This window comes from Camelus dromedarius, chromosome 2 (genome assembly GCF_036321535.1).
Source record: "Camelus dromedarius isolate mCamDro1 chromosome 2, mCamDro1.pat, whole genome shotgun sequence".
NCBI lineage: Eukaryota > Metazoa > Chordata > Mammalia > Artiodactyla > Camelidae > Camelus > Camelus dromedarius.
This window is the reverse complement of record NC_087437.1, coordinates 66,199,461-66,226,263: the sequence shown is the minus strand read 5'-3', so window position 1 is coordinate 66,226,263 and position 26,803 is coordinate 66,199,461. Positions and strand designations below refer to the sequence as shown.

Genomic DNA, 26,803 nt, shown 5'->3' with positions numbered 1-26,803 from the left:
GCTGGAGACAGTATTTTAGGGTAGGCCGTTGTCGTGTTTGGTACATAGTTTTCAAACCGAATGATAAATAAGGAAAAGGCAGGATAGATTCTCCATTTTTTCAACCAAGTCTAGCAAGGGTTACAAAGTCAAATGGACACAGACGCCTCCATACAACTAAGTTTGAAACATGGACCCCCAAATATCTTTCTTTATTTAATTAAGGGATGTCAATTTTGTTTGGAGGATGTTCAGAAAGGGCTGAAAGAGAATGCATGCTTTCCCTGAGCCTTGGAGGATGAGTAATTCACAAGGTGCACAAAGAGGGAAAAGAAATTTTATCTAGAAATTCTAGATAGAAGAGGGCTGAAGATGTGGAAGGGCTGGGATACGGGACCTGAGGCTATAGGAGCAGAGAGAGTGAGAGGCTACAAGGACTGCCAGGTTTAGAGGCTGCATATTTCACGCTGATGAACAGTAGGCTGCTTGTGGTGACATACTGGGAGGAAAGGAGGTGGGGAAGCCCAACCACAGGACCTCCTCTTCTGGAGGAAGAGTCGAGGGTCTCCAGAGTTTCCTCTGCCCGCTGGGGCAGGTGTTTCTGGGATAGGAGGCTGCACAGGGAGACCACAGAAGAATCTGTCATGAATGGCAGTTTGGTAGAAGGGTCAGCAAGCAGCAACTCTAATGGCCGCTGCGTCTCCACCCCTTTGGGTGGCTCAGTCTTCTCTATGCCCCGAAACTACAGTTTCTGAAGAGACTTTGCCTTGGGAGCCATTTCTTTTATTAAGGAATCTCTTGGATAGCATACAAACAGCACAAGCAGAAACTCCAAACCCACACACTGAATAAATTATGATATTTGTGTTTAAAAGTCGACAACAGAAGAAGCTGTGTTACTAGGAGGGCCTCCCGGTCTGGTGTCTGGAGATTCATAAGGTGTCAGCAGCCACCGGGAGTCCATGACACATCTTCTGTGAGACGTTTAGAGCCAAAAGCCCCCTTCCAGACATATCTAAGGAGGCCCAAACTCGTGCACACAAACATGTGCACACGCAGATGCACACCCAGGTTGGGGCAGGGAATAGCCTGTAAACAACAACAGCTCAGCAACAAGTGCAGTGGCCCCAGCTGTGTCTTCCCTGTGGCTCTGGCAGCAGAGGAGACCCTGGCACTTAGCTTTCACTGACTCACTGGCTCCCGTCGAGGGTCCAGCGGGCCCCTGAGGCCATGGGGCAGCAGGGGCTGCCTCCTGAGGTGAGGAGCCCCGTTTTGTTCTCCTGGACTGCACAGTGAGCACAGGGCAGCTTCCCACACTACCCTGGCTTTCTGGTCTGGCCTGCCACCCTCAGAACAATGAATAGATGCGGCCCAGGGAAGTTGACCCACGTGGAGTCCACGAGCTGTGGGGCAAGCCCCCCTGGGGCCACTCCACTCTCCAGCGGTGTGATGTTGGGGAAGCCACCTCAGGTCTCAAAAAGCCTCATACTCTCATCTGTAAAAATGGGAATGCGAGTGTCCACTTCAAGGGATTATTGTAAGGAACTGCTGATTTTTGGTATTTCCAAGTACCGTGCCAGACTCGAGGTAAACGTTCAAAACCTGTTTTCTTTCCTACCTTCTCCCCCATTTCTTCCTTTCTGTTTCCCTACTTTCTATTTCCAGGTTTGTGTAGCCATCGGTGGTCACGTGGTCCCAAGGGCACTCAAAGCATCCCTCGACTAACAGGGCTTCACCTACCTCAGCAGAGATTGCCAGTGTGTGCGTCCCCTACTGCAAAACCACACCACTAGCAGAGTTCAAGGGGTGGGGCTCAGGTGCCATCCGAGTCCCGGAGAGAGATCTGGGCAGCCTGTGGCCCAGTGGACACCTGACTGCCTCAGGGACAATGGTGAGGCACCATAATGCTGTAAAGACATGAACACCAAACAGAGGTGGAGAGGTGGCTCTGAGCTGAGTCTAGCCAGAAGCTGGAACCTGGGGGTGGTGCTGTTCACCAACTTGAACAGAAATAAAACCACCCCTAGCCAAGAGTGGGATACCTAAGGACAGAGGAGACTTATCTTCCTAGCAGGTCTGCCACCAAAAAGCCAGGTGGACGCAACCAACACAGTCCACAGCTCTGGTTCTGCAGAAGTTTTCCTTCCATTTCTCCATCTGTCTGTCTACCAGCCATCCATCTGGTATATATGAAAACTTTTGTAGATCACAGGCTCCTCAGGACAAAAATCCCCCTGGGCTCATTTAGCACCTTTTATCCAAAGGGTATCTTTTATGGGCACTCAACTGGAGTTTTTTATGGGAATGCTGTGAGGTAGTAACAAGACAGGCGATACCCCTCTTTTTATAGATCAAGAAGTGCTCAAGGTAACACACTGCTCAGGCGAGCACAGCTGAGACATGGGGAGGGCTGGTCAAACGCATGGCACTGGTCTAGTCCCCGAAGGCCAGAACTGGCCTTCCCTTTGTAGGCCATGGTGCAGCTTGTCCTGGACAAACCTCTACATCCAGACTTGCTCTGCTGTTCACACCAGTGTGGGTTTCAAGTCACCTTTGAAGTTCACGATAGGCTTTGAGCGGGCCCACAGCTTTTCCCAGGAAGCCACCCCCACTGCAGGCTCAGGGTCGGTGTCTGAGGAGTCGCTGCCACTGGAATCAGAGGAGCTCTGGAAGCAGATTTCACAGTAGGGCCGGTGGCAGCGGCAGAAGAGCTCGTCTGAGCTGCTGGATTCTGTGTCAAGGTAGCTGCATGGAGAAGACAGGGAGGGGCAGCCTGGAGACCCCGGGGACTGCAGCTGCCGCTGCTCAGGCAGGTCTGCTGGGGCTCTGGACAGGTTGGGAGCAGTGGGACAGAGTGCCCGGCCAGAACCAGAAGGCCGGTAAGGAAAGGTTGCGCGGCTCCCTTGGGCTCCCTGGGGCTCTGTCTGTTGTCGTTTGCTGCCCTCCAGGGAGCCTGACTTGCCTTGAGGATCTGGGAGTAGTAAAGGCTTCCCAGAAGAGGGTCTTGGTACCCTGGAATCAGCAGTTTGGGGGTCCAGGCAGGGGCTGTCCCTGTCCTGCACGTTGAGCCCACGGTGCGCCCCAGAAACAGTTCTATTTACCTGACGGCCCCCATACAAGGGTACAGAGCCTGGAAAGTGCGAACGAGCCCGCAGTGCTGCCCTCCTTCTCCTCACCAGGTGGGGGCTGAAGCCCAGCTCCTCAGAGAGGGGCGTCTTCTGGGGGCTGTGGGCAGCGCTGCTCTTCCATGGCTGCCCTGGACAGGACAGAGGAGGGCCAAGGGCAGCCTCAGGGCCCAGGCCCAGATCTTGCAGTACTTCCTGAAGCTTCTCCCTGATCACTGCATTGACCCTTGACCGTCGCTCTTGGGGCTCCTCTGAGTTCCCCAGCTGCCCCTTCCTCTGGGGAACAGAGCCTTCTCCACTTGGTATGAGGCTCTGGTGGAGGGCCACAGGGACCTGGTCTCTCTTTTCTGCACCCTGACTTTGCTCAGCCCACAGCTTCTGGTTGCAGCCCAAATTGAAATGACCAGAAAAGTCTTTCAAGTCAGAAATTTTCTCTTTCTGCCCTGAGGAGGGGCTGGCATCCTTCCCAGGCCCCTTGAGGTTCTGTACACTGGAGGAAGGCCCTGAGACACTCTGGGAGTCCCGGGTGGCTGCACGGGTATCGTTCTGAGATTCAGAGAGGTATTCGGAAGGCCCTTGAGCTGCCAGGCTGTGGGCAGAGGCCGCGGCCAGGACATCTGTGCTGTGGGAAGAGGCAGGCGGGACAGCCCCCGCTGGAGGGTCATAGGCGCACTCAGCTGACATCAGCCTCATCAGTTTCTCTTTGGCGTTGTTTACTTGTTCCTGCAGGCTTTCAATCACAGCATTTTTCTGTGAAACAAAAGCAGAACCATCAACAAAAGATGCTGCCGAGGGTTTTCACACTATGTCCCAAGGTGGAGAAAGCGTGGCATTGGAGGACCTTGATTTAAATCTCAGCTTCTCTGCGTATTAGCTGGTGATCTCAGGCTCTGAGGAGGGACCCCCATGAGTGAGATGAGTTGATGCACATAAAGTGATTAGCATGACAATGGACTATGGTGCTCAATAAAGATTAACCTTGATTTACTGTTGTACGATCTTAATCCCCGCGTTGTCCCCAGGCTGTGGCACTGTCTGTGAGAAGGGAGGATGGGGCACAGTCTAAGTCTAGCTGCCTGCTGGCTGCTGCAGCGCCCTCTCAACTTTCTTCAGAATTGAGGGGGTCAGGTCACTCTGCAGGACACAGTCTGAATAATGTTTGGGATGGCCCAACTCTGGGGATATCACACTTTTGCAAAATACAGATGACCTTGAGGCACCACTCAAGGAGATGAATGAATGGGAAATCAAGAATTTTGCCTCTTGCTAGACAGCCTAGAAAATGGGAAGAACAGGGAGAAGGATGGAGATTCCTGGGTCAAAGTGACAAGATTGGAGCCAAGAGCCAATGAGAATCTCAGGCTGGTAATTCACCTCTTCTGGCTGGAACCTAGGGGTGGGGGGCTGAAGCTATCATGTGGCACTATCAGCTGTCAATATCTCCCAAAGAAGAAATTGTATCAAAATTATTGGAGAAGCTTAAAAAAATAGGATTACCGGGAGTAGGTCCCTGATAACTTGATTCAACAGAACTAGAAGGGAGCCCAGAAGATAAATGAGGCTGGGGCAGTTCTGCCAGGAGCTGCCTACCTGCTGCAAGGCTGTTAGTTGATAAATAAGCTGTGCCTGGGATGCTGGCAGACGACAGCTACAGAGATGTGCCTGTTGTAACTCTGAGACCTTGGGACATGAAGTAGGAGGAAGAGTTAGTGGCAGTGGGTGTGCCCTGAGAATCCTCTGGTGGTACAGTAGTGACTGTCTAGCTCAGGCCTTGTGTCCATCTTCTGAAATTATGGATATTCAAAGGTAATGGAGCAGCAAAGAAATTCTCATGGGGAACTGATGGTCTTGGTTCAGATAACATGAGGTCGAGGGTTTGGAGGAGATAATTAAACAAGCGCTATGTTCCAGGAAGTCCTTGTCCCAATACCAAAATGCTGCCTCTTTGTTGCCATCCTCTTTAGAAGCTGAGGATGAGCATCTGGACATCCATTTTTTATACCCTAGAATAAAAGGATGTTTCCCCTCTTTAGGATACCTGACACAAGTTGCCTGCGGACTGAACCTGTGGTTTCTTCTCAGGTAGATACGGACAAGTTCCCCAGAAGCGACCCTTCGAGGGAGCCGTAAAGTAAGTAAACAAGCCCCGTAATAGTCTTCTGGCAGCAATGCCAAGGCAGCTCTACTGCTCCGTGTTTCTAAGCAGGAAGGTGATTTTTCTGATTATTGGTACTCCCAGTTCAACCTGGTTTAGTCTACTTCTTTTATCCTCAGGAAGGAGTCCCAGACCAGTGAGTAACTGGTGAATAAGCGGAAGGGATCTGCAGCTGAGCATCTGCCCGCATTCTCCCTTCTCAGCCACAGGGCAGCAAGGGCTGGGCGTTGTTGGGGAAGTGCAGTGACTCAAGGGCTCGCGAGGAGCAGAGGGGATGAGTAACGGAGACATTCGCTCAGACTTTTCATATCTGAGTGGTACCAGGTATCTCTCTGAGGGTCTCACAGGGCTGGCTGTGCTGGCTGCACTGGAGGGACCCCCAGCCCTCTTCCTTCTCATGAAGCCATCAGCTGATGACAGCTACCCCGGCAACTGAACCCTGAGTGCTGCCTTTTTGTGCTGTGTCCACAAGTTCCTTTGAGTGTAGGAAAACTGTAGAAACACTGAGTTGGGAAGAATATTCTTTTCCCCGCACACCAAGCTGGCTGGTGACAGTTTTAGGAACATCAGCCTCATCAGTAAATCTCCCTTCTTCGAGAAAAGAAAGTGGGGCTCTGTTTGCACCGTGGCTGTGTACTAATCAGAGGCATGGTGTGTGAGGCACTGCCATCCTGAGCCCCAAATCTGACCAAACGTGGCAGCTGCATTTAAATGAGCTTCTTAACGATTATTTTGGGCACATCCAGGGAAGCAAAGCATCCACAGGCATGTTTTATAAGGTGCAGGCCACAGGGAGAAAACAGAATCTCTTGTTTCTATGTTTCAAAGTAATAGGTGAGTTTCCTCTGCTGCAGAGTGTCGAAGGGAGGTTCTTCAAGCTCTGGGAAGGTTCTAGCTGCTGGCCTCCAAACAGCCTGGGAAGTCAGGGACGGATGCTGCCCCATAAGGCCTCCGGGGACCCCTGCCTTAAGGCAAGGGAGGCAAGAATAGGATGGACCGCCCAGATCATGGGAAAGTAGAGGAGGACACCAGGGTGACAGAGGGGCTGTGGAGGACGGAAGAGCAGCTGAGATGTTGGACTCAGGGTTTGTGCATATGTGGAGTCAGGGGAGATACTTTATCCACTGGCGGTGCTGAAGCTGGGACCTCTCTTGACCTGCCACAGCGTCCTGGGATGGGCTGCTGGCTCTCAGGCTTGTTCTGGGAAGGATGCTCCAGGTGTGGGGTGTCGGGGGCAGGAGGTCAGCACTTTACTGAGTATGCATCTGCTCCCTGTTAGGGCCCTTCCCCTGCAGACTCAAGGCATCTTTCTGGATAGAGCAGATTCAGTCACTGCGTGGGAAGCAGGGTAGCATGGCAGAAGCACATGAAGCACGTCACAAATTACTATGAGGCTGAAGAGTCAGGCCACTTGGCTGTTCCAACACCAGCGGGTTGTGAATGAAACCCATTCTGGGTGTTCTCGCCAAGTTTCTGGCCTTCTGTTTAGCTAAAAAAGAACGCTTCTTTGAAGACTTCACAGACTATCAAAGGCAACACTACTCCTTTGCCAGGTGGGAAGAAATCTGGCTTTGAAATGGTCCTAGATGCTTCATAAACAGTAAAGAAGTGGAGAAGTATTAATCTAATGGATGAAAAAGGCCCAGACCGAGGGGACGGGGCGTGAGGCTGAGGCGCACAGACAGCGGGTGCCTGGGCTGCTGAACCCCTTCACTGGTGGTGTTTCTTAGATCCCCATCACACCACCCTCTCACACAGGGACTGCTGCTACCCAGGTGTCAGTCCAATACAAAAAAGCATAGTTTCCCAAATAGTGCCCACTCAGGTATGTTCTTGACCCCCCAAAAATAAGTAAATAAAAGGAATATAATTTTGTTATTGTGAAGAAACTGACTAATTCCTCTGGGCTCCGTGCCTCCTCTGAGGTAGGGCAGCCTCAAGCCTTCCCCTGTGCTTTCTTCAAGCCCACACCAGTCTGCCTAGTTCTGGGACAGGTGCCAATTCTGGCTCCAGAACAGAAGAAAGAACTGGGGCTGCCAGGTCCCCCTTTGGTGAGACTATGAGATTCAGAGGCTCTATTCAGCCCTCCTCCCTATCTTTAGACACTTCTTGATTTTCTAGGTTGGTAGGATGGTTGAGATTTCTAGTTAGAACCCAGAAAAGACAGTAAGGGGTCCTGTAAGATCTTAGAAAGAATGTAAAGAAAGAATATGTCATACAGCGGAAGCTAGCGTCCACCACTACTCAGGGCCTTTGCAATGCTGCTCCCCTCACTTGGAATGCTTTTCCCTGCACTCTTTCCCTGGTTAATTTATAGTTAACCTTTAGTTCTCAGTTCAGGGAGTCTTCTCTGACCACTCTAAATTAGGTTCCCCATTACTCTTTTTTGCCACTCTGATTTTTCCCTTCATAACATCACCATTTATATGTTTACTTGATCAATTTCTATTTCCTCCGCTACACTGTGAGCTCCATGAAGGTGAGGACGATATCTGTTTTGTTCACCAGCACTTAGCACAATGCCTGGCAGACATCTGTCGCATGAATGCATGAAGTGGGTGAGGGTCAGCAGTGGGAAGGGCATTGGGGGAGCACTGAGGCTCTGCTCGCTGCTAAGGGAAACAGGAATGGCTAGGAAGTGGGGAAATGGGCGGAGAAAGAATGTTAGCGATGAGACATCTGGGGCCCACCAAAGCGCGGCTGGAGTTCTTTACAGAGAACCCACCAGGCAGGGTCTAGCTTACTTCTGTGAGGAGTCTCTCCATGGAATTTTTCTCTCCTCTAACATGGCAATTCTGTTCCTCACCATACTGGCTATGCAAGCTTTTGCTGGGAGTGCTGAAATACTTGGCCATGCGTCTGATTGTTTGGTTTTCCTCTTCAAATACCTTCCATTGCTTCAGCTGTTAGATAAAAGAACACATGTTATTTATTTAATTACACACCCAGAAACACATTCTCTCCATTTCCCAAAAACACCAAGGAATGACAGTGTCACAGATACACACAGGCACAAACTATTCTCCCCTTAAAATCTACTTTACTCTGGATGGTTCACAGATAGCAATGACAGAAGGTTTAGAGAATGTTAAAACTGAATCATTTAAAAAGTGCCAAAGGAAGATGTCAGGTTGATGACGCAGAAAAATCTCAGCTTGACCCATCTACCTACCCACTGCCCGACTGGCCAAAGAAAAGCAGAGTTGAGGTGTACTTCGAGGGCCGCATTCTCAAGCCAGAGTTTAGGAGCAATACCGGGGTTAAGCAATCTAAACACTGTATGTTTCAAATGAAGCTGGTTTTTGTTGTGTGCAGCTGTTCTTAATTAGTCTCACTTGTTGAGTAATGGTATGCTTACTGCTATTGAAAACCCAGCTCCTCGCTGGAAGACTTCTAACCCAAATCAATAGTCAAGGCTCAGACAAAAAGAAAACCACAAATGTCAATAAAAATCAAGAAAAGATGATAGAACGATAGGCCGGCGACCTGACCGTCTTCTTCCCTGACAAACGAGCAGACTCAGAAGGAGGAGGACCCCAGTTAGAGCAGGGCCTCCGCTGTAGCCCGCGCACTGCGCTGCACGGCCCACCCTCAGCACAGCCGGTGAACACAGAGACTGTCAACGGGGAGGGGCCTAGGGAACGTTTTTCAGGGGAAACTGGTTTTGAGAAACAGTCCATGGATACCAGGGACGGGACTGAACATGGAACATTCACAAACAAGGGCACACACCTGAGCCTCCGGGACACTGTCTCTTCCTAGCAAATGCCAGTGACACAAATGCCAGGGGAACCGAAAGGGCTTGAGGTGTCTCCTTTTCTCCTTAGGGATTCCCATAATTAAGAGCCCTAGTGATGGACGCTGGGCACTCTGGCCCCTTAGCTCTAGAAATGCTGCTAAGGTGTCTGTGGGGAGTCTCAAGGGATCCTGGGATGTCTTTGCTCGCTTGTCAAATACTTACTAAGCTCTGACTATGGAATACAACCCAAATTTGGTAAATCCCAGATAGGATTATGAATCCCACCATCAATTTCAATGCCACATCCTGCTCAAGTCCTCTTTGGTCTGCGGTTGACTCAGCATGAGTCCACGGTACCGGAGTCAGAGTAACCTGTGCTGGGTCAGGCCAGGAACCTCCCTTCTCAGATACCCTTCTTGAAGGCCCCTCCCTAGGGTGCCATCATCTCACTGTCCTCCTCAGGAGTTGCTGGAGCGCAGGAGTTGCAGGGGTAGGGGTGGGTGGATGAAGCAGCCCCCAGCGTCGCTCTCCTAGCACGGCCCCTAGCAGTGCTGCCGTAGCTCTGCGCCCCCTCAGGGCCCCTTAGCAGCACAGCTCTTCCCTTCTCTCCCCACAGCACCCTGAGTCCAAGCCCTCCCTGCAGGGCTGCTGGAGGGACTGCTCAACACTAGTGCAAGCGCACTTCCAAGGCTTTTGGTCTGTCTCACCCGAAGCAGGCTGCATGCAGCCAGGGTGCCCCTCGAATAAAGCCCCTGCCTTCAACCCCCTCCCCCTTAATTCCCTTGTGAAGGTCCTGGTCCTGGTCTTGTACTTGACCCTTTAGGATTTCTAGAATATGGCTATAAATCACCCTTAGCTAACAATTTCAGGAGCTCGTCAACGCCCTTTCTTCAGAAGGACCAGCGTAGCATTATTTTCTCAGCATCTGGGCTATGTGGGTGCAGGAGGCAGAGAACGGCCCCCAAAAGATGTTTCCCTCCTGATCCCTGTAACTTTGTGAATATGTTACCGTCCATGGCAAAAGGGATTTTGCAAATGTTACTGAGTTTAAAATTTTGAGACGGGGAGATTGTTCCAGATCATCCAGGCGGGCCCAATGTAATCAATCACAAGAGTCCTTATAAGAGGGAGGCGGGAGAGATGTGACAATAGAAAGAGAGATTACGAGATGCTGCACTGTTGGCTCTGAAGAGGGAGGGAGGACCTGCGAGTCAAAGAACGCAGGCGGCAGGTGGACACTAGGAAAGGCAGGGAAACAGATTCTCCCCACAAGGCTCCAGCAGGAACGCAGACCTACTAACACCTTGATTTCAGCCAAACAAGGCCCACGTTAGATTTCTGAGCTCCAGAACTTAAGCTATCAATCTGTATCAGTTTAAGGCCCTCAACACGTGGTAGTTTGTTACAGCAGCACTAGGAAACCAGCACAGTGGGACTAAGCCTCAGCTCCAGAGCAGGATGCACCCGGGCCTTCAGAAGTTCACCCCTCGTGCCTCTCTCACCTCCTGCTACTCCCCTTGTTTTGATTTGTGCTTTGAGAAGAGCATAGACTCCGGGTGTTCCAAACACCTCCTCTTCTCTCTCATACCTCTCTGCCTCTGGTCAGGGAGACCCCTCGTCTGAAATGCCACCCACTGCTCCCCCCTAGTCTGCTCAGTGAGCTCTTAATCCTACTTCAAGATGGGCCCAAACACCCCATTTTCTGAGACTGTGTCACTGAGTCCCCACACAGGCTGGGACACCCCTTCCTCATCATAGCGTGACATGACTTCCTCAAACACTTTATAATATGTATTATAAATCCTTTCACATCCGCTCCCAAGTAGACTGAGAATGGGGCTGTGTGTTTAACTGCATGTTCCCAGCAGTTAGTAAATGGATTGACAGATATACAAATGAAGGAAGCTTTTCTTTAAAAAGTTCATCTGGGGGTGCTCAATTCAGCAGCACATATACTAGAAAGCTCATCTGGTGGCAGAGGGTGGATATAGCTCAGTGGTAGAGTGTGTGCTTAGCATGCATGAGGTCCTGGGTTCAATCCCCAATACTTCTATTTAAAAAAATTAAGACTGCCTTTGGGGCTTCAAAAAAAAAAAAAAAAAGCTCATTTGTCTAGTAGGGTTGCTGTGACATTTACAGAGAGCTAAAAGGAAGAGCAGAAAGTCACAGGCACCTTCACAGAGGAGTAGATGAACACTTGGTGGGTTTAGATGAGAAAATAACGTCTGACTTCAGGACCCCACCTGCCTCCCAAAGGCAGAGGCAGAGGAGGAGAATGTGTGGGAGGATAAGTCACATTCAAACCACAAAAGCAGGGGTTGGCTCATTGCTGGTGATGACCTCAGTGTTTGGCATAAACACTTAGGCATTTCCTGAGGGCCTCTGAGAATGCTACTTGGTCTGCTTGCTTTTTCAGTAACGTCATCCAATTCACCCAGCTTTCTAGCACTGTCTGGCTACCCTTGAGATATCTGTGCCTTTGCTTTCATAAATTTCTCCCATCAGAGTCCAGTCTGAAGGCTCAGTAGCAAGAAGGAAGCCCACCTTCCTGTCCCTTTCCCTCCCCATGTGGCTCTCCTCACACACTTTTCCAAATATGCTCAGCCATTCCACTGTCCTAGGAATACCCAGTCTCAGGTCTCACTGGGAGCATCCTTCTTTAACCAAAGGCCACCCAGCCAGAGGAGAAAATCAATTCAGGGGCACACAAACCCCAACAAACCTGTTACTTTTATACTTTGAAAAAGATTTAGCTCCTAAACCTAAAATACAATAGCCTATAAAATATATTTTTTAGTTTCAGATCATGGTCAGTTCAAGAGGAGGAAAAGCATGAGAGAGAAAATAGAAAAGACAGAATATGAGAAAGTACACTCAAGACAGACAGGAGGGCTGAGGGAGAGAGAAGGAAAGAGAAAGGCCAACTCTGTCCCTCTGCCCAGTTCCTGTACCATCCCCCATTTAATTCCATTTCCACTCCACTTCAACAAACCAAGTGCTTGTTGTGTAGTTCAAACCTGCAAGTCAGATTCCAGGCTGAACTTCATCCTGCAATTTTATGTCTGTGTATAGATGGGAGTGTACCTAGATGTCACTTCTGTCCTAGAGGCTGAGAATTTAAACACCGAGAAGAGTGGAAATCTGAGGCTTAGGATGCAAGAGGAACAGAGGCCAGTGTGGAGAGAAGAGACCCAAGTAGGGCTGCATCATGCAAGTTTACTAATTCACTCCATTTTCAGATGGAGGTCTTGTTTTAGATCAGAAAGGCTTTCTTCTAATAGATCCTTGGTGATTAATTCTGCCCCAAATTATCTTGTCCTCTTTCAGAGACTCCTACTAGCTCTAAATTGTATCCTTAGATCTGTTCTCCATATTTCTTATTTAGTCTCTCATTTTTTATTTGTTTCCTTGTTTTCTATTTCCTTAGATTAATCCACTAATTCAATATTTTGCCATGTCCAATTGCCTATTCATTGCTTCTGCTGGGATTTTAAAGTTAACATAATATTTTTCATTCTTATTCAATATTTCATGATTTAAGATTATGTCCTTTTCATGATGGTTTGCTTCAGTTGAAGAGAGGCAGTATCCTTTGAATTTTATTGACAAGACTAAAAAGGTATCTTGTGAAAACTTATTCTAAAATAAAAGGGATCCAGACTGGAAGAGAAGAGGTAAAACTGTCACTATATGTGGATGACATGATATTTTATATAGAAAACCCTAAAAGCTCCACACAAAAACTATTAGAGCTGATAAAAGAATTCAGCAAGGCAGCAGGATACAAGATTAACATACAGAAATCAGTTGCATTTCTTTACACTAACAACGAAATAGCAGGAAAAGAAAGTAAAGAAACAATCCCATTTAAAATCGCATCCAAAACAATAAAATACTTAGGAATAAATTTGACCAAGGAGGTGAAAGACTTATATGTGGAGAACTACAAAACACTGATTAAAGAAATTAAAGATGACTTTAAGAAATGGAATGATATCCCATGCTCTTGAATTGGAAGAATCAATATTGTAAAAATGGCCATACTGCTCATGGCAATCTACAGATTTAATGCAATCCCTATCAAATTACCCAGGACATTTTTCACAGAACTAGAACAAATAATCCTAAAATTTAAATGGAGTCACAGAAGATCCAGAATTGCCAAAGCAATACTGAGGAAAAAGAACGAAGCTGGAGGAATAACCCTCCCAGACTTCAGACAATACTACAGAGCTACAGTAATGAAAACAGTATGGTACTGGCATAAAAAACAGACATACGGATCAATGGAACAGAACAGAGAGCCCAGAAGTAAATCCACAGACCTACGGTCAATTAATCTTCAACAAAGGAGGAAAGAATATACAATGGAAAAAAGACAGTCTATTCAGCAAGTAGTGTTAGGAAAACTGGACAGCAGCATGTAAATCAATGAAGTTAGAACACTCCCTCATACCATACACAAAATAAACTCAAAATGGCTTAAAGACTTAAATATAAGACAAGACACAATAAACCTCCTAGAAGAAAACATAGGCAAAACATTCTCTAACATAAATCTTAGCAGTCTACCCAGGCAATAGAAATAAAAGCAAACATTAACAAATGGGACCTATTAAACTTACAAGGTTTTGCACAGCAAAGGAAACCATAAGCAAAACAAAATGACAACCTATGGAATGGGAGAAAATATTTGTAAGTGATGTGACTGACAAAGGTTTAATTTCCAGAATATATAAACAGCTCATACAACTTAATAAGAAAAAAACAAACCACCCAATCCAGAAATGGGCAGAAGATCTAAAAAAGCAATTCTCCAGTGAAGACATACAAATGGCCAATAGGCACATGAAAAAATGCTCAATATCATTAATTATCAGAGAAATGCAAATCAAAACTACAATGAGGTATCACCTCACACCAGGCAGAATGGCCTTCATTCAAAAGTCCACAAACAATAAACGCTGGAGAAGGTGTGGAGAAAAGGAAAACCCTACCACACTGTTGGTGGGAACGTAGTTTGGTGCAGCCATTGTGGAAATCAGTATGGAGATTCCTCAAAAAACTAAAAATAGACTTACTATATGATCCAGCAATCCCATTCCTGAGTATATATCCTGAGGGAACTCTTAATTCAAAAAGATACATGCACCCCAATATTCATAGCCACACTATATACACTAGCCAAGACATGGAAACAACCTAAATGTCCATTAACCGATGACTGGATAAAGAAGATATGGTATATTTATACAATGGAATACTACTCAGCAATAAAAAAAGAATAAAATAAGGGCATTTGCAGCAACATGGATGGACCTGGCGATCGTCATTCTAAGTGAAGTAAGCCAGAAAGAGAAAGAAAAATACCATATGATATCACTCATATGTGGAATCTAAAAAAAAAAAAAAAGAAAAGAAAAGAAAAAAAAGGACACTAATGAACTCATCTACAAAACAGACATAGTAAATAATTTTATGGTTACTGGGGGAAAGGGAGTGGGAAGGGATACATTTGGGAATTTGAGATTTGCAAAGGTTAACCACTATATATAAAAACAGATAAAAGAACAAACTTCTACTGTATAGCACAAGGAACTACATTCAGTATCTTGTAATAACCTTTAATGAAAAAGAATATGAAAACGAATATATGTATACATATGCATGACTGGGACATTATGCTGTACACCAGAAATTGACACATTTTAACTGATTATGCTTCAGTTAAAAAAATCTATTTTACTTCAGAGGAAGACAGCTTCTCTAAATCAGAAATTTGTGGTCCTCTTCTTGTGAACTACAGAATCTCTTCTTAGGTCCTTTCCTTCTGAATGTATAGTCTTACATGGGAAGAGCTATAGTTTCCTGCTGTAGTAAATACATTTTCTTGGCTTTTCCCTCATCACCACAAGATGATTGCCATAGCCCCAGGTGTCACAAACATTCAGGGTAAGTAGAAGGTAGAAGAGATGATGCCAACCACACCTATAGCTTTTTTAGGAAAGCAAAAGCTTTCTCAGGAGCCTCTCAGGAAACCTTTAGTGTTCAAAGTTGTCACCCCTGGCAGAGCAAGTGTTTAGCTCTTTCAGCCTACATAGTGGAGGTGAACAAGGAAGAAAGGGTTTGGCAATGGGGGGATGGGTTATCAATCAATAATGTTGACCCCAGGGCCTAAGGGGTGGGCTTCCCAAAAGTCTCCTCTCCACTCTCTTTTCCCTACCTCCCAGGGAGGAACAGCCCTGGCTTTTCATAGCCCTTTCCGGCTACATCCCAGACAAGTAAGACGCAGCTCTCACTGGCTTCCTTCAGTCCAGTTCTGATAATACTAAGATTCAACAAAAAGTTCTCTCATTTTTGGCACAGAGGCAATATCCATCCTTGATTTTTAGAGCTGCTTCTACAGCTTTTTTCATATTTGTTCATTCTCTTGAGTATTTTGATGAGAATGTATGAAAGGGAAGGAGAGTAAAGGGCCTACGCCTGAGTCACACTGTTGTGCCCCAAAGTGCTCTCTTCCCTTTTATAAACACACTGTCACCCTCCATCAGCCAGAACTTTAATTACGGGTTAGCTCCCTCATGGAGAAGTCATTCTTAGCCAACTGGAAGATGCAGTGGGAGTCAGGATGCGGTCTTGAGGGAGTCGTGGGATGACGGGAGGCCTCATGGGGGAAGAAAAAAAGAGCTAGCAGGAACCTAGGAAAAGTGCCTAATGCCAAGTTCACTGACTTGAATGTGTGTGGTTCAGTGGTACCTGGGGCATACGTGAATAATTTAACCTCACTTTCCTTTCAGAGCCGGTGGATTCCTTCACCTTTTCCTCTGACTCCCTTTCTTTCTCTTGGCTGTCTGGAAATTTCTCCTTCTGTCTTCCTCCCATTTGCTTTTTCCTTAATCCTCATAATAAGAAACACATTTTTAATTTAGTTTTTATTTTTCCTTATTATGAAAAGAAAAGGAATGTTCTACATTTTTCTCTAATAAAAAGGTAAAAAAGCATGTTAAATTGCATAAAGGTCAAAACGCCTTTTCCCCTGTGAACATGCAGCCGCAAACAGGAAAGAAGGAAAGATTCCTCACTCCCGGGCTAGGAAAAGAAATGACATTTTCAGGGTGAAGGGGGGCTGAGGATGTGTGAAGCGGACTGGAAGGTGGGTGGGAAAGCAGTTTCTGTGAGAAGCCGCCAGGGCAAAAGTGGAGACACTGCTCCGTGGCTCTGACCTGCCCTCCTTTCTGACAGGGAGCAGAGTTACTCCTTCAGGACATCGAGAAGGGAAGAACAGAGGGGATCAGCCCGATGGGAACCGCACTTTCCTCTGACTCGCCAATCAGCGGTGCCCAAATGTCTCAGCAGGAAACGACGTGAACAATTTATCATTCTAGCCAAGTCTCTGCCATGGTGGGGAGGACTGGTCCTCCAAATTCCCCCTTGAACATACCTGGGGAATGAAGATGAAGCAGTTGATTGCGGTCGTGCAAACAAAGATACCCCCAGATGTGAGTCCAAAGACCAGGTTGGGCCAGGAGTGCAAGTATCTGGTGACCACAAAAAGCAGCCCAGCAGCCAGCACCACGAGGTTGACCCCAACCATGATGGTTAAAGACTGATTCACAGGAGGAGAGCTGACGTGGTCAGTCAGGCCAGCCAGGTAGGCCCCATAGAGCAGCAGCAGGCCCTGCAGACGGAGAGAGAACCAGAGGCTCAGAGAAGTGAAATATGAGGCTCGGGGTCAAAGAGCAGTCAGGTTGGGACCAATTTCCTCATCTGTAAAATAGGGATTCACCTACCTTGAAGGGTTGCTATGAGGATTTACTAAGATAGCATGTGGGAAGACCCTTAGGGTGGTCCCCTTACACCTCGTGTGTGCTTAGTACATTTTATTTTCCTCTCTTTCTCTGAGAACTAGTTTATCGGAAGTCAGTACATCAACCATCAGACAGGACTCTGCCGGGATGCAGCACAGGACAGGATGGTACAGGTGCGTAGGAGCCCTAGAGGACAGGCTGCTGGGCACTAGGAGGGCAGCGGGCCAACTGTGCTGCTGGTGGTGAGGGCCTTCCCCTCCACTGTGTGGTTTTGCACTGCATCAAGCTGAGGGGCACACGGGAGCTGAAATAGCCCCATGGCCTGCTTGTCAAGCCATGTGCCGTGGCAGGGGCAGCGCCCGGAGGAAGGGGTTCTTTTCTCTAATTTTTCCCAAAGGCACCATCTGCTTGCCAAGCCCTGCACCTGCGAGACTGCATCTGCCCAGAAGGGATGCCTTTTTCTAATTTACACAAAGGATCTCTATAGGCTAGCAGTGGCTCTGTGCCAGTGGGTATTTATGGGAGAAGAAGAGCAGAAAAAAAAAGAGAACAAAGGCAGGCCGGGCCCTAGCCAGGACTGTGGGACAGGCACAGGGAGCAAAGGCCCCAACTATACCCTTCACCCTCTCTGTGTCATTCCTTACCCCACCCCCCGGAACCCAGGGCCCTGTTCTTTCCTCTTTGTCATGAATGTAAACCTGCTTTCAGATTTCTCATTTGTACTTTGGAGAAAATGACTCACAGCGTCTTAAAGTGCTGCCTCTCCTAGAGGGAGCTGCATATGAACAGAAATCAAAACTTTAGTCAATAATACACAAAATATAGATTCAATATATGTCCACTTGATTAGGTGCAAAGTACCGTGCTTGGGTAGGTGTAGGGCAACGGTGCTGCCAAGTAGAAGTCAGGGCTCTAGCTTTTAAGAAGCTCAGTCTGGTTGGGAGATTTAAGGCAAGCACACCAATATCCATGTTTATGACCCAGAATGTGAAGATGCCATGGGGATGAGGTGGAGTGGGACTACGGGGATTCAGAGGGAGAATCAATAATAAAAGTAAGGTCAGGTATCAGGAGGGCACCTGCCAATGACCCTGAAATCACACCATCTGACCAACTCCATCTGCAGAGATGGCCCTAAGGACACTTTTTTGGAGGACTGGCTGTGCCTACAGTGAAGGAGTTGGCAGCAGGCAGCACAGCAGGGATGCTGTCTGGGTGGCCCTGATGCTCAGTGTCCCAAATGGGGCCTGAGGGCCAAAAGTGGCCACTGTGATATCTTCGATGACTAGAAAATACACAAATCAGGAGGCCAGTGGGGCTGACTTTTGGAAAACTGACGTCCTTAGGTGGCATTCAGCAGAGTCAGTACATTAGTGATTTAATTAAAGGTGAATAAAATTAATTCTATGACTTTGAAATGTTCAAATCTGATTCTGCTGAAATGTTTTAACTCCATGAAAATTCTTTCCAAAAGGGAACTAGGTATGAATAAAGCCTGTGTACATGTATGGCTTGTGTTTGAGTGAGTCACATCCGATACTTGTGGGTCACACGCCCTAAATGTTGAGCATTGTCGGGAGGGGTGGGGGCAGGCTGAGGGGGGCAGTCCTGGGACTTCATGTGCAGATGTGGGGTCCTCCTCAGGAACTGCTCGTCAAATAGGGAGCCCGGGGGATCGGGCTCAGTCAGTTTCCTGACACTCAGCACTCTTTCCCCCTTTTCTTTCTTTGTCCTACAGAAAGATATTGCAGTGAAATAAAATGGAAATGGGATTATATAAAAGGCAATGGAGAAAATAAATCACGTTGAGTCGCAGAGTGAGTTGCTACGGGGGACGTGCTGAGTTCCTGTGCCAGGGAGGACGTCCTCTTCTACAGGGACTGGAAGAGCGGGCGAGGCACTGGGCTTTCAGGACCGGGCAGTGGAAGATTAATTATAACAAAATAATATCTAACAGTTAGTAAGCTCTTACTATGTTGAAAACTCAACACACATTAACTCTTCAAAACTCAGAACCATTCTGAGATGGTGTTATCATTATCCTTATTTTACATATGAGGGAACTGAGGCTCAGAGAGGTTACGTGAGGTTCACTCAGCTAGGAAGGGGCTGAGTCAGAATTCAAACCCTGTTCTGTCATATTGTGAAGCTCATCTTCTTAACCACTAATAAGAAACTAGAAATCAAAAGCTGTTCACTTCCTACCATTTTCTCTTAAAAATACTTCAATCAAAGTAGCACATGCACATAGTTAACAAGCAACGTTTCCCTGGCCTAGCTCTGTGCACCCTCAGGCCTGTTTCTTAGAAGCAACCGCCTGAACACTTTCTGAGTAGTGAAGTGAGTAAAAGTTTACCTTTATAGGCCACTTATTTCTACAAAAACTCCTTCTCCTCTGCCAGCAATCAACCAGGCCTCTCTGTCCTGATAGTCAACAGGCAGCCTCCCACCATGCAGGGCTTGTCCTGGTCACTGAAATCGGCCTGCCCCATGCCCCCCAGAGCCAGATTCTCTGTCCCTCCAAGCTGAAAACCAGCTAACAGGAGAGCTGGTTCTGAGGACCTCCCTTCGTGCCCTGTAGAGTTATCTGTGCCCTCTGGAAATATCCTCCTTTGCCATCTAACAGAGACAAATGAGTCTAATGACAGGAGAGTCAGGGCAAATGGGAGACACAGTGAGGTAGCTGGAACCACTCAAAGGACCCTATGGATGTTGCCATCTATCTCTGGGCCAGCCATGCTTCCAACCAGAGCGAGAAAGTTAGATGGCCAGAAGGCAGCAGGATACCTTGACCTAAATCTAGAAGAAAAACAGAAGAGAGGTAATATGGGCACTTAAGAGAACAAAATGTTTCCTCATAATTCCCCTTGTAGGTAGCTGGGGAGAAAACTGGTATTGCCAAATCAGTGAAAAAAATCAGACCAATAGATGGGAGAAATAGTGGGTAAATTCCACATGATTTGGAGGAGGACTGAATCAGGGAATCCAAAGAGTTGATAAAGTGACCCCTCCAAACAAATAAAAAGTAGAGACATAATAATGGTCATGGCTTTGAGATTTATGTGTCAACAGAGGTCTCCTCTGATTGCAATATTCTTCGCAGAAATCACCTCGTTAATTCCCAAAATTCTTCTTCATATCCACTTTGTTGGTGACAGTAGTATCCTAAAGAGATATGGTTACCAACCTTGCATCCCAAAACGAGAGCAATCCAGACATCAGAGTACCGGGAAGCACAGAAGTGTGTGCTGGTCAGAGAGCAGGACACATCTCTCCCTGTCACCTAGGAGGGACACGGAGTCAGGACTGAGGGCACCCACAATTACCAGGAACATACACATACGGCAGATCTTTGTAAACATTCTGGATCGTGAATTCCCCTACAGCATATAATTTCTCCCTTAATATGTAAAATCTGTAACATTTGGGTGAGTCCATTAGAATCTAAAGAGGGTTACTATGAATTGGAGGAAAAGACGATACAGTTGGGCTGACATGTGGATGCTGGGTGCCAGCAGGAATTACCCCTGTTACGTGCTTTGCTACTACAGTGATTCAAATTAGCGCATCAGCATAATTACAAGTTATTTCACATCCTGTCCCTGCTATTTGTTAACAGCGAAAACCTTAAATATTCAATCTGCACTGTCAAGATTCCACTGTATTCCTCAGGCCCTTTATGAGGCTAGAGACATAATACTTCCCATTAACTGAACACTGTATACTGGGCACAGCTGAGTCCTTTTTCTGCATTGTTTCACTTAATCTTCACCACAGCCCTATGAAATAGGTATATTATTATCTCCATTTTTACCTATGAGGAAATAAAGACTTATAGAGGTTAAACAACTTTCCCACAGTCACATGGCTGCTAAATGGTAGAGCTGGGATTTGAACTGGGGTTGACTGACTCCAAAGAACACCTCAAAATACTACCTTTATTTTTCAACAATTAAGGTAAGGCAACTCTGTGTAGCTGAAAGTTTTCATTATTGATACTGTGGGAGCAGACACTACTGCCAGGCAGATTCCAGAGTGCTGACATCTCAGTGGATGCGGCTGGAAAACACTTGGGGTGGGAGGAGAAGTGGGTGTGGCAGCACACCTTGCAGACAAGGGGCAGGCATTCACCACAGCCACAGCTCCTGACTCTCCATCTTCTCTGGGTCATTTATCTTCTTGCTGGGAGGATGCCCACATGGTAAACGCTACAGGGAGAATGTCCCCCGTGAACCCACAGAAGCCAGTCCCTCCAGTTCAGGAACTAGATTCTCCAGGGATTGGGCTCCTCACCGTCATACTGACACTGAGAATCTGGAGGCACTGGATGGGGTCAGTCAGCACCCATGTCATGAGCAGGATCACATCAGCTATCACCAGGGCTGCCACCAACCCCAGGAGCTGTAGGTCTTTGATGATCTGCAAAAGAGTCAAGGCTGTAATTTTCCTTTGCTCACTGGCTATGCAACACTAGGGCTCGAGTGTCCTATGTGCTCTGAGCTAAAGGCTCCTAGGTCAGACTTCCAAAGGGGCTTCAAATGCAGCCATCAAAGATGAAACAGACAGTAAATATGTGCAAGGATTTCTACGTCTATATCATCATTAAACATTTTCATTCATTTATCTTTTCCATATCCTTGCTTTTCCCACAGAATAGTCAAGGGATCTTATAAAATAAATACACTGTTATTTCTAGATATGTTCATATGAGCACATAGAAGATGTGGAAGTTTTCACATAAACTGTTAACAGCCATTAACCTGGAGGGTGGGATTGAGAGATAAGGGTGGTGAAAGAGAGATTACTAGCATTTTCTCTATACATATGTGAATCATTTGACTTAATACAAAGAGAATGTGTTATTTTTGTGGTTACAAAAATAAAATTAAGAAAATATACATATAGCAACAGGATGAAAAATTGAAAAATATTAAGGTAAAGAGACAATAAGGAGAATTAGGATGAATACTCAGGTGAGGAGAGCACACAGCATTCAAGAACTAGGGCAGAATGGTGGACCTGCATTTTTGACAACCAATGAAAAGAAGGAAGTACAACTAGTTACATGATTCATCATGTTTGTAAGATAAAAACAAATCAATTGCTTAATCAAACTACTCCAAGCCAGTGATAAGGTGAATATCTTCAAATCAACCAGCAAAAAGTGACATATCATGTATAGAGGAACAAATATAAGGAAGACATCAGATTTTTCACCAGATAGAAGGCCACATGAGAAAACAGTGGAAGAGAATCTTCAAAGTACTAAAGGAAAAAACTTCTTCAATCTAGAATTCTGTATCTAAAAAAAAATATTTTTCAAAAAGAAAAGTGAAGAAGGGAAGGGTATAGCTCAGTGGTAGAGCACATGCTTAGCACCCACGAGGCCTTGGGTTCAATCCCCAGTACCTCCATTAAAATAAATAAATAAACCTAATTACCCCCTCCAAAATTAAAAATAAAAAATTAAAAACAAAACAAAACAAAAACAAAAGTGAAATAAAGACTTTTTTCAGATAAACAAAAACCAAAAGAATTCAGCATTAGCACACCTGCATGAGAATGTTAGATATCCTAGAAGCAAAACGAAAATGATACCAGATGAAAATATGGATCTATACAAGGAAATTAAGAGCTCTGGAAATGTTTAACTTCATGGAAAAATATATGACTGATTTTTTTTATTTAAATATTTTAAAAGGTAACTGTCTAAACAAAAAATAATAACAATTGCGTGGGGCTTATAATGCATATAAAAGTAAAAACAACACGAAGATTGGAAAGTAGGGAAATGGAAGTATCCTATAGTAAAGTACTTATGCTATATGTGACTGTCAGTTATACAATTATACACAAACTCTTCCAGAAGTTGAAGAAGAGGAAATATTTCCCAATTCATTCTACAAGGCTGGCATTATTCTGTTACAAAAACCAGAAAAAGATTTTAGAAGAAAAGAAAGCTACAGAGCAACATCCCTTAAAAACATGAATACAAACATTACAAACAACATATTATGAGAATGAATCCAACAATATAAGACAAGGATAATACATCATGATCAAATAGAGTTTGTCTCAGGAATGCAAAGTTGGTTTGAGATCCTAAGATCATTTAATGTAATATACTGTATGAGTAAACTAAAAAAGAAAAATCATATGCTTAATAGACACACATTAATAGAAAACACATTTGACAAAACCCAACATTAATTCTTTATAGAAATTCTCAGCAAAATAGGAATGGAAGAGAATTTCCCTAACTAGATAAAGGGCATCTGTAATAAAATTACAGATAAAATCATACTTAGTTTTGATCAAGACTTAATGTTTTCCCCACGTGATCAAGAAAAACTCAAAAATGTCTGCTCTCAGCACTCCTACTGAACATCATAGTGGTGTTTCTAGCCAGTGCCATCACAGAAGAGACTGGAAAGAAACCATCTTTTACAGAAGATGATCATCTATGTAGAATATCTGATGGAAACTACAAAAAAGCTACTAGAACTAATAAGCAGATTAGCAAGGGTGTAGCATGTAAGATCAGCATACAAAAATTAACTATATTTCTATTTATTAGCAATAAAAATTAGAAAGTAAAATAGAACAGTAACATATATAATATCATAAAAATATAAAATACTTAGGAATAAATTTGATAAAAGAAATGAAAGACTTCCACTGAAAACTACAAAAAAAATTGCTGAGAGAAATTAGAAAAGACCTAAATAAATGAAGAAATATATACTGTGTTTTTGGGCTGAAAGACACAACATTATTAAAAAGTCAATTCTCCACAATTTGATCTATAAATTCAACACAATCTCCATCAAAATCTCAGCAAAAAATTTGAAGAAATTGGCAAACTGATTCAAAACTTCATATGGAAATTCCACGGACCTAGAATAGCTAAAACAACATTGAAAGAGAAGAACTAACATTCCTGAAATGAAGATTTAGTATAAAGCTACCATAATACAGTGTTGGTGTCAAAATAAACTACATCAATGAGACAGAGTCCAGTAACAGATCCACACATCTACGAGCAAATGACTTTCAATAAAGGTGGAAAGGTAACTCAGTGAAGAAACGACAGTCTTTTCAACAAATGGTGCTGGAACAATTAGATATCCATATATAAAAAAATAAATTTCAACCTACAGATCACATCATATTTCAAAATTAAATCAAAATGGATCACAGACTTAAATGTAAAAACAAAAACTCTTAAAACTTCTGGAAGTAAACACGGGAGAAGAACTTTTGGGGCCCTGGGTTAGGTGAAAGATTCTTAGATCTGACACCAAAAATATAATCTATAAAAGATCAAAGTAGTCAATTGGACTTCATCAAAATTAGAAACATATTCTTTTTGAAAGACATTCTTAAGTGAATGAAAAGTCACAAACAGGAACAAAATTTTTGCAATTCATGTATTTGATAAAGGACTGTATCCAATAACTCAATAACAGAAAACAAACAACTAAATTAAAAAAAATAGGTGAGAGATTTGAGCAGATACTTTATCAAAGAAAATATATGGATGACAAATAAGCATATAAAAAGATGCTCAACATTGCATCAGGGAAATGCAAATTAAAACACAATGAGATACTACTACACACACCTATTAGGATGACAAATGTGAAAAAGATCAATCAAGTCAAATGTTGGGAGGATATGGAAGAAAGGGACTCTCATATACTGTGGGTGGGAATGTAAAATGGTACAATCACTTTCGAAAACAGGCATTTTCTTAAAATGCTATACATTTACTTAATATGATCCAACTACTCTTAGGTTTTTAACCAAGAGAAAGGAGCATATGTTTACACAAAGACTTGTATACTAGTGTTCACAGCAGTTTTATTATTAATATCCCCAAACTGGAAACAAGCCCAGACACCCATCAACAGGTGAATGGATAAACAAACTAGTTACTCTACACACTGGAATATCACTCAGCAATAATGAGGAAAGAACCACTGATGCAAGCAACAACATGGATGAATCTCCAAATAATTTTGCCAAGTAGAAGACAGATAAAAAAGAATACATGCTGTATAATTCCATTTATATAAAATTATGGAAAATGCAAACTAATCTATAGGGACAGAAAGCAGATCAATGCTTGCCTGGGGACAGGGACAAGGGATGTAAGAATTGCACAGGAGAGGGAGATGACAAAGTTGTATGAGGAAACTTGCAGATTATACCTCATGTTTCATGGTCATATAGATATGTCAAAACAGCAAATCATACACTTTAAATATGTGCAGTTCACTGCATATCAATTATATCTCAATAAAGCTATTTTTGAAAAAAGGAACCAGTGGTCTAGAGGAATGGATGAACTTACTGTCCTTTATACAATCTTTTTCATATGTATGGTTACTCAAAGCAGAGCTTTTGTAAAATATTCACCACAATTCAACAATGTTTGCTAAAAAAAAAAGTCTCATCATTCCAGAAAAGTAAACTCTAACTGAGTGATATACTGGGTCTGGGCAGGGCCTATATTGACAAAGGGTTTGATGATCAGGCTTGAGGTTTGGGCAGCTTTGCTAGGAAACCTGATAAAGTGGGGGAATGTGGTTAGGATGACACTTGATGTCAGGGACATGCAGGTATCTGGCTGCCACATAGCTTAGAGGGCTGATTCCGTCTAATGCATGGATGTGCTCTTCCTTGCTCACTGCTCCAGGCTCATCCTTCTTGGTGCAGAGAATGGCTTCTTATACGGAAAAGAACTGGGCTCCAAAGACGGAAGAAACTGCTAACTAGCTACAGCTTCTCTGTAACCACTCTCCCTCTGTCCACTTTCAGCTCACATCTGTGCCAAGCAACAGCCTCTCTGGGCATCTTGCTCTCCCTCATACTGGTGCCAGATAATGGCCAGCTCACACATTCCCCCAGAGCAGTACCAGGGCCTGGGGTGCATACGAAGCAGAACCTTTATTTAAAAATCTATATCCCAATAGCATCGACACAGCCTTCCAGCCTTGGAATTTATGAGGGTACATGACTCCAAGGTTTGAAGCAGGAACTTCAGATCGACATAAAAGGGCCAGGCTCAGGAATCTGGCACAAGCTTCTCTAGCTTTTAATCAATAGTGGAGCTGCTGTCTACAATCAAACAGTGTTGCCTACTCACCACTCTCTTGTCCGGAACCCTCTGGGTAAACACCTTGTAGAGTCGCCAGCTCTTCCCCAGAATGGGACCAAACACAAGGGAGGTCCCAATGCACAGCATGGACAGTCTTATCTACAGGTGAGAAGGGACAGAAGCAAGAGGCATAAGAGGAACCTTTGTGGTTCTCCACACATTCTCATCTGCAGAGCCTCAGTCCACAGAGGGCCTAGGGCAGAAAGTGGACCTCACTGACTCAGCGTTCCAGGGATCACCTCTGAAAGTGCCCACACCAAGGATAAGGGTAACCACCGCCCACAGGAGCAGATGATTTTAAAAATTATCAAAACTTTGGCACTATATTCAAAACAAAATTGAAGACTTCACCTACCTGAATGAGAGTTTCCATTGAGCTTCCAGCTAAAGCACCTTGATCTCGAATCCCAAAGAGGTAAGCGCTACTGTAAGTCAGACAACTGCCCAGTAAGGTCACAATGTTCAGATTGGGACTGGACATCTTCACAATCCTATAGGAAACCAGGGAAGAAGACACCTATTGTCATGACCTTTGCCCTGGGAGTGGATAGAGCTTCCCCACCAGCATAATCTCCAAAGCAACCTCAGAGTAAAAGGCCACTGGGAAGAAAAAACTTTATACCCTGTGAAACTCTTATGATTTATTTTATTTACATTTATTTTCAAAAAGAACTAAATCCTGGCATTTCTTGCTTGTGTAACTCCAAGGCTTTTAAAAGAAGGCCAACTTCCTAAAAACAGGTGGTATCAGAGAAGAGTTAGGATTTTTCCATGAAGTTTATGGTTGCTAAGAGATTGCTCTATGCAGCCTAGTGAACAATAACTAGCAGGTAG

General features: G+C 44.9%; 1 protein-coding gene across 1 annotated transcript in view; it reads right to left on the bottom strand.

The window, feature by feature from the left end:
- Positions 1-823: 823 nt before the first annotated feature.
- GPR156 (G protein-coupled receptor 156) overlaps positions 824-26,803 on the bottom strand; it is a 101,754-nt gene continuing 75,774 nt past the window's right edge. The window contains exons 4-10 of the mRNA XM_064494833.1: positions 26,325-26,460; positions 25,958-26,068; positions 21,100-21,225; positions 19,994-20,089; positions 16,440-16,676; positions 8,004-8,162; positions 824-3,854 (exon numbers count right to left, since the gene is read on the bottom strand). Coding sequence (XP_064350903.1) covers positions 2,505-3,854; positions 8,004-8,162; positions 16,440-16,676; positions 19,994-20,089; positions 21,100-21,225; positions 25,958-26,068; positions 26,325-26,460 — 2,215 coding nt within the window. The 3' untranslated portion in view covers positions 824-2,504. The remainder of the gene's footprint in view (positions 3,855-8,003; positions 8,163-16,439; positions 16,677-19,993; positions 20,090-21,099; positions 21,226-25,957; positions 26,069-26,324; positions 26,461-26,803) is intronic.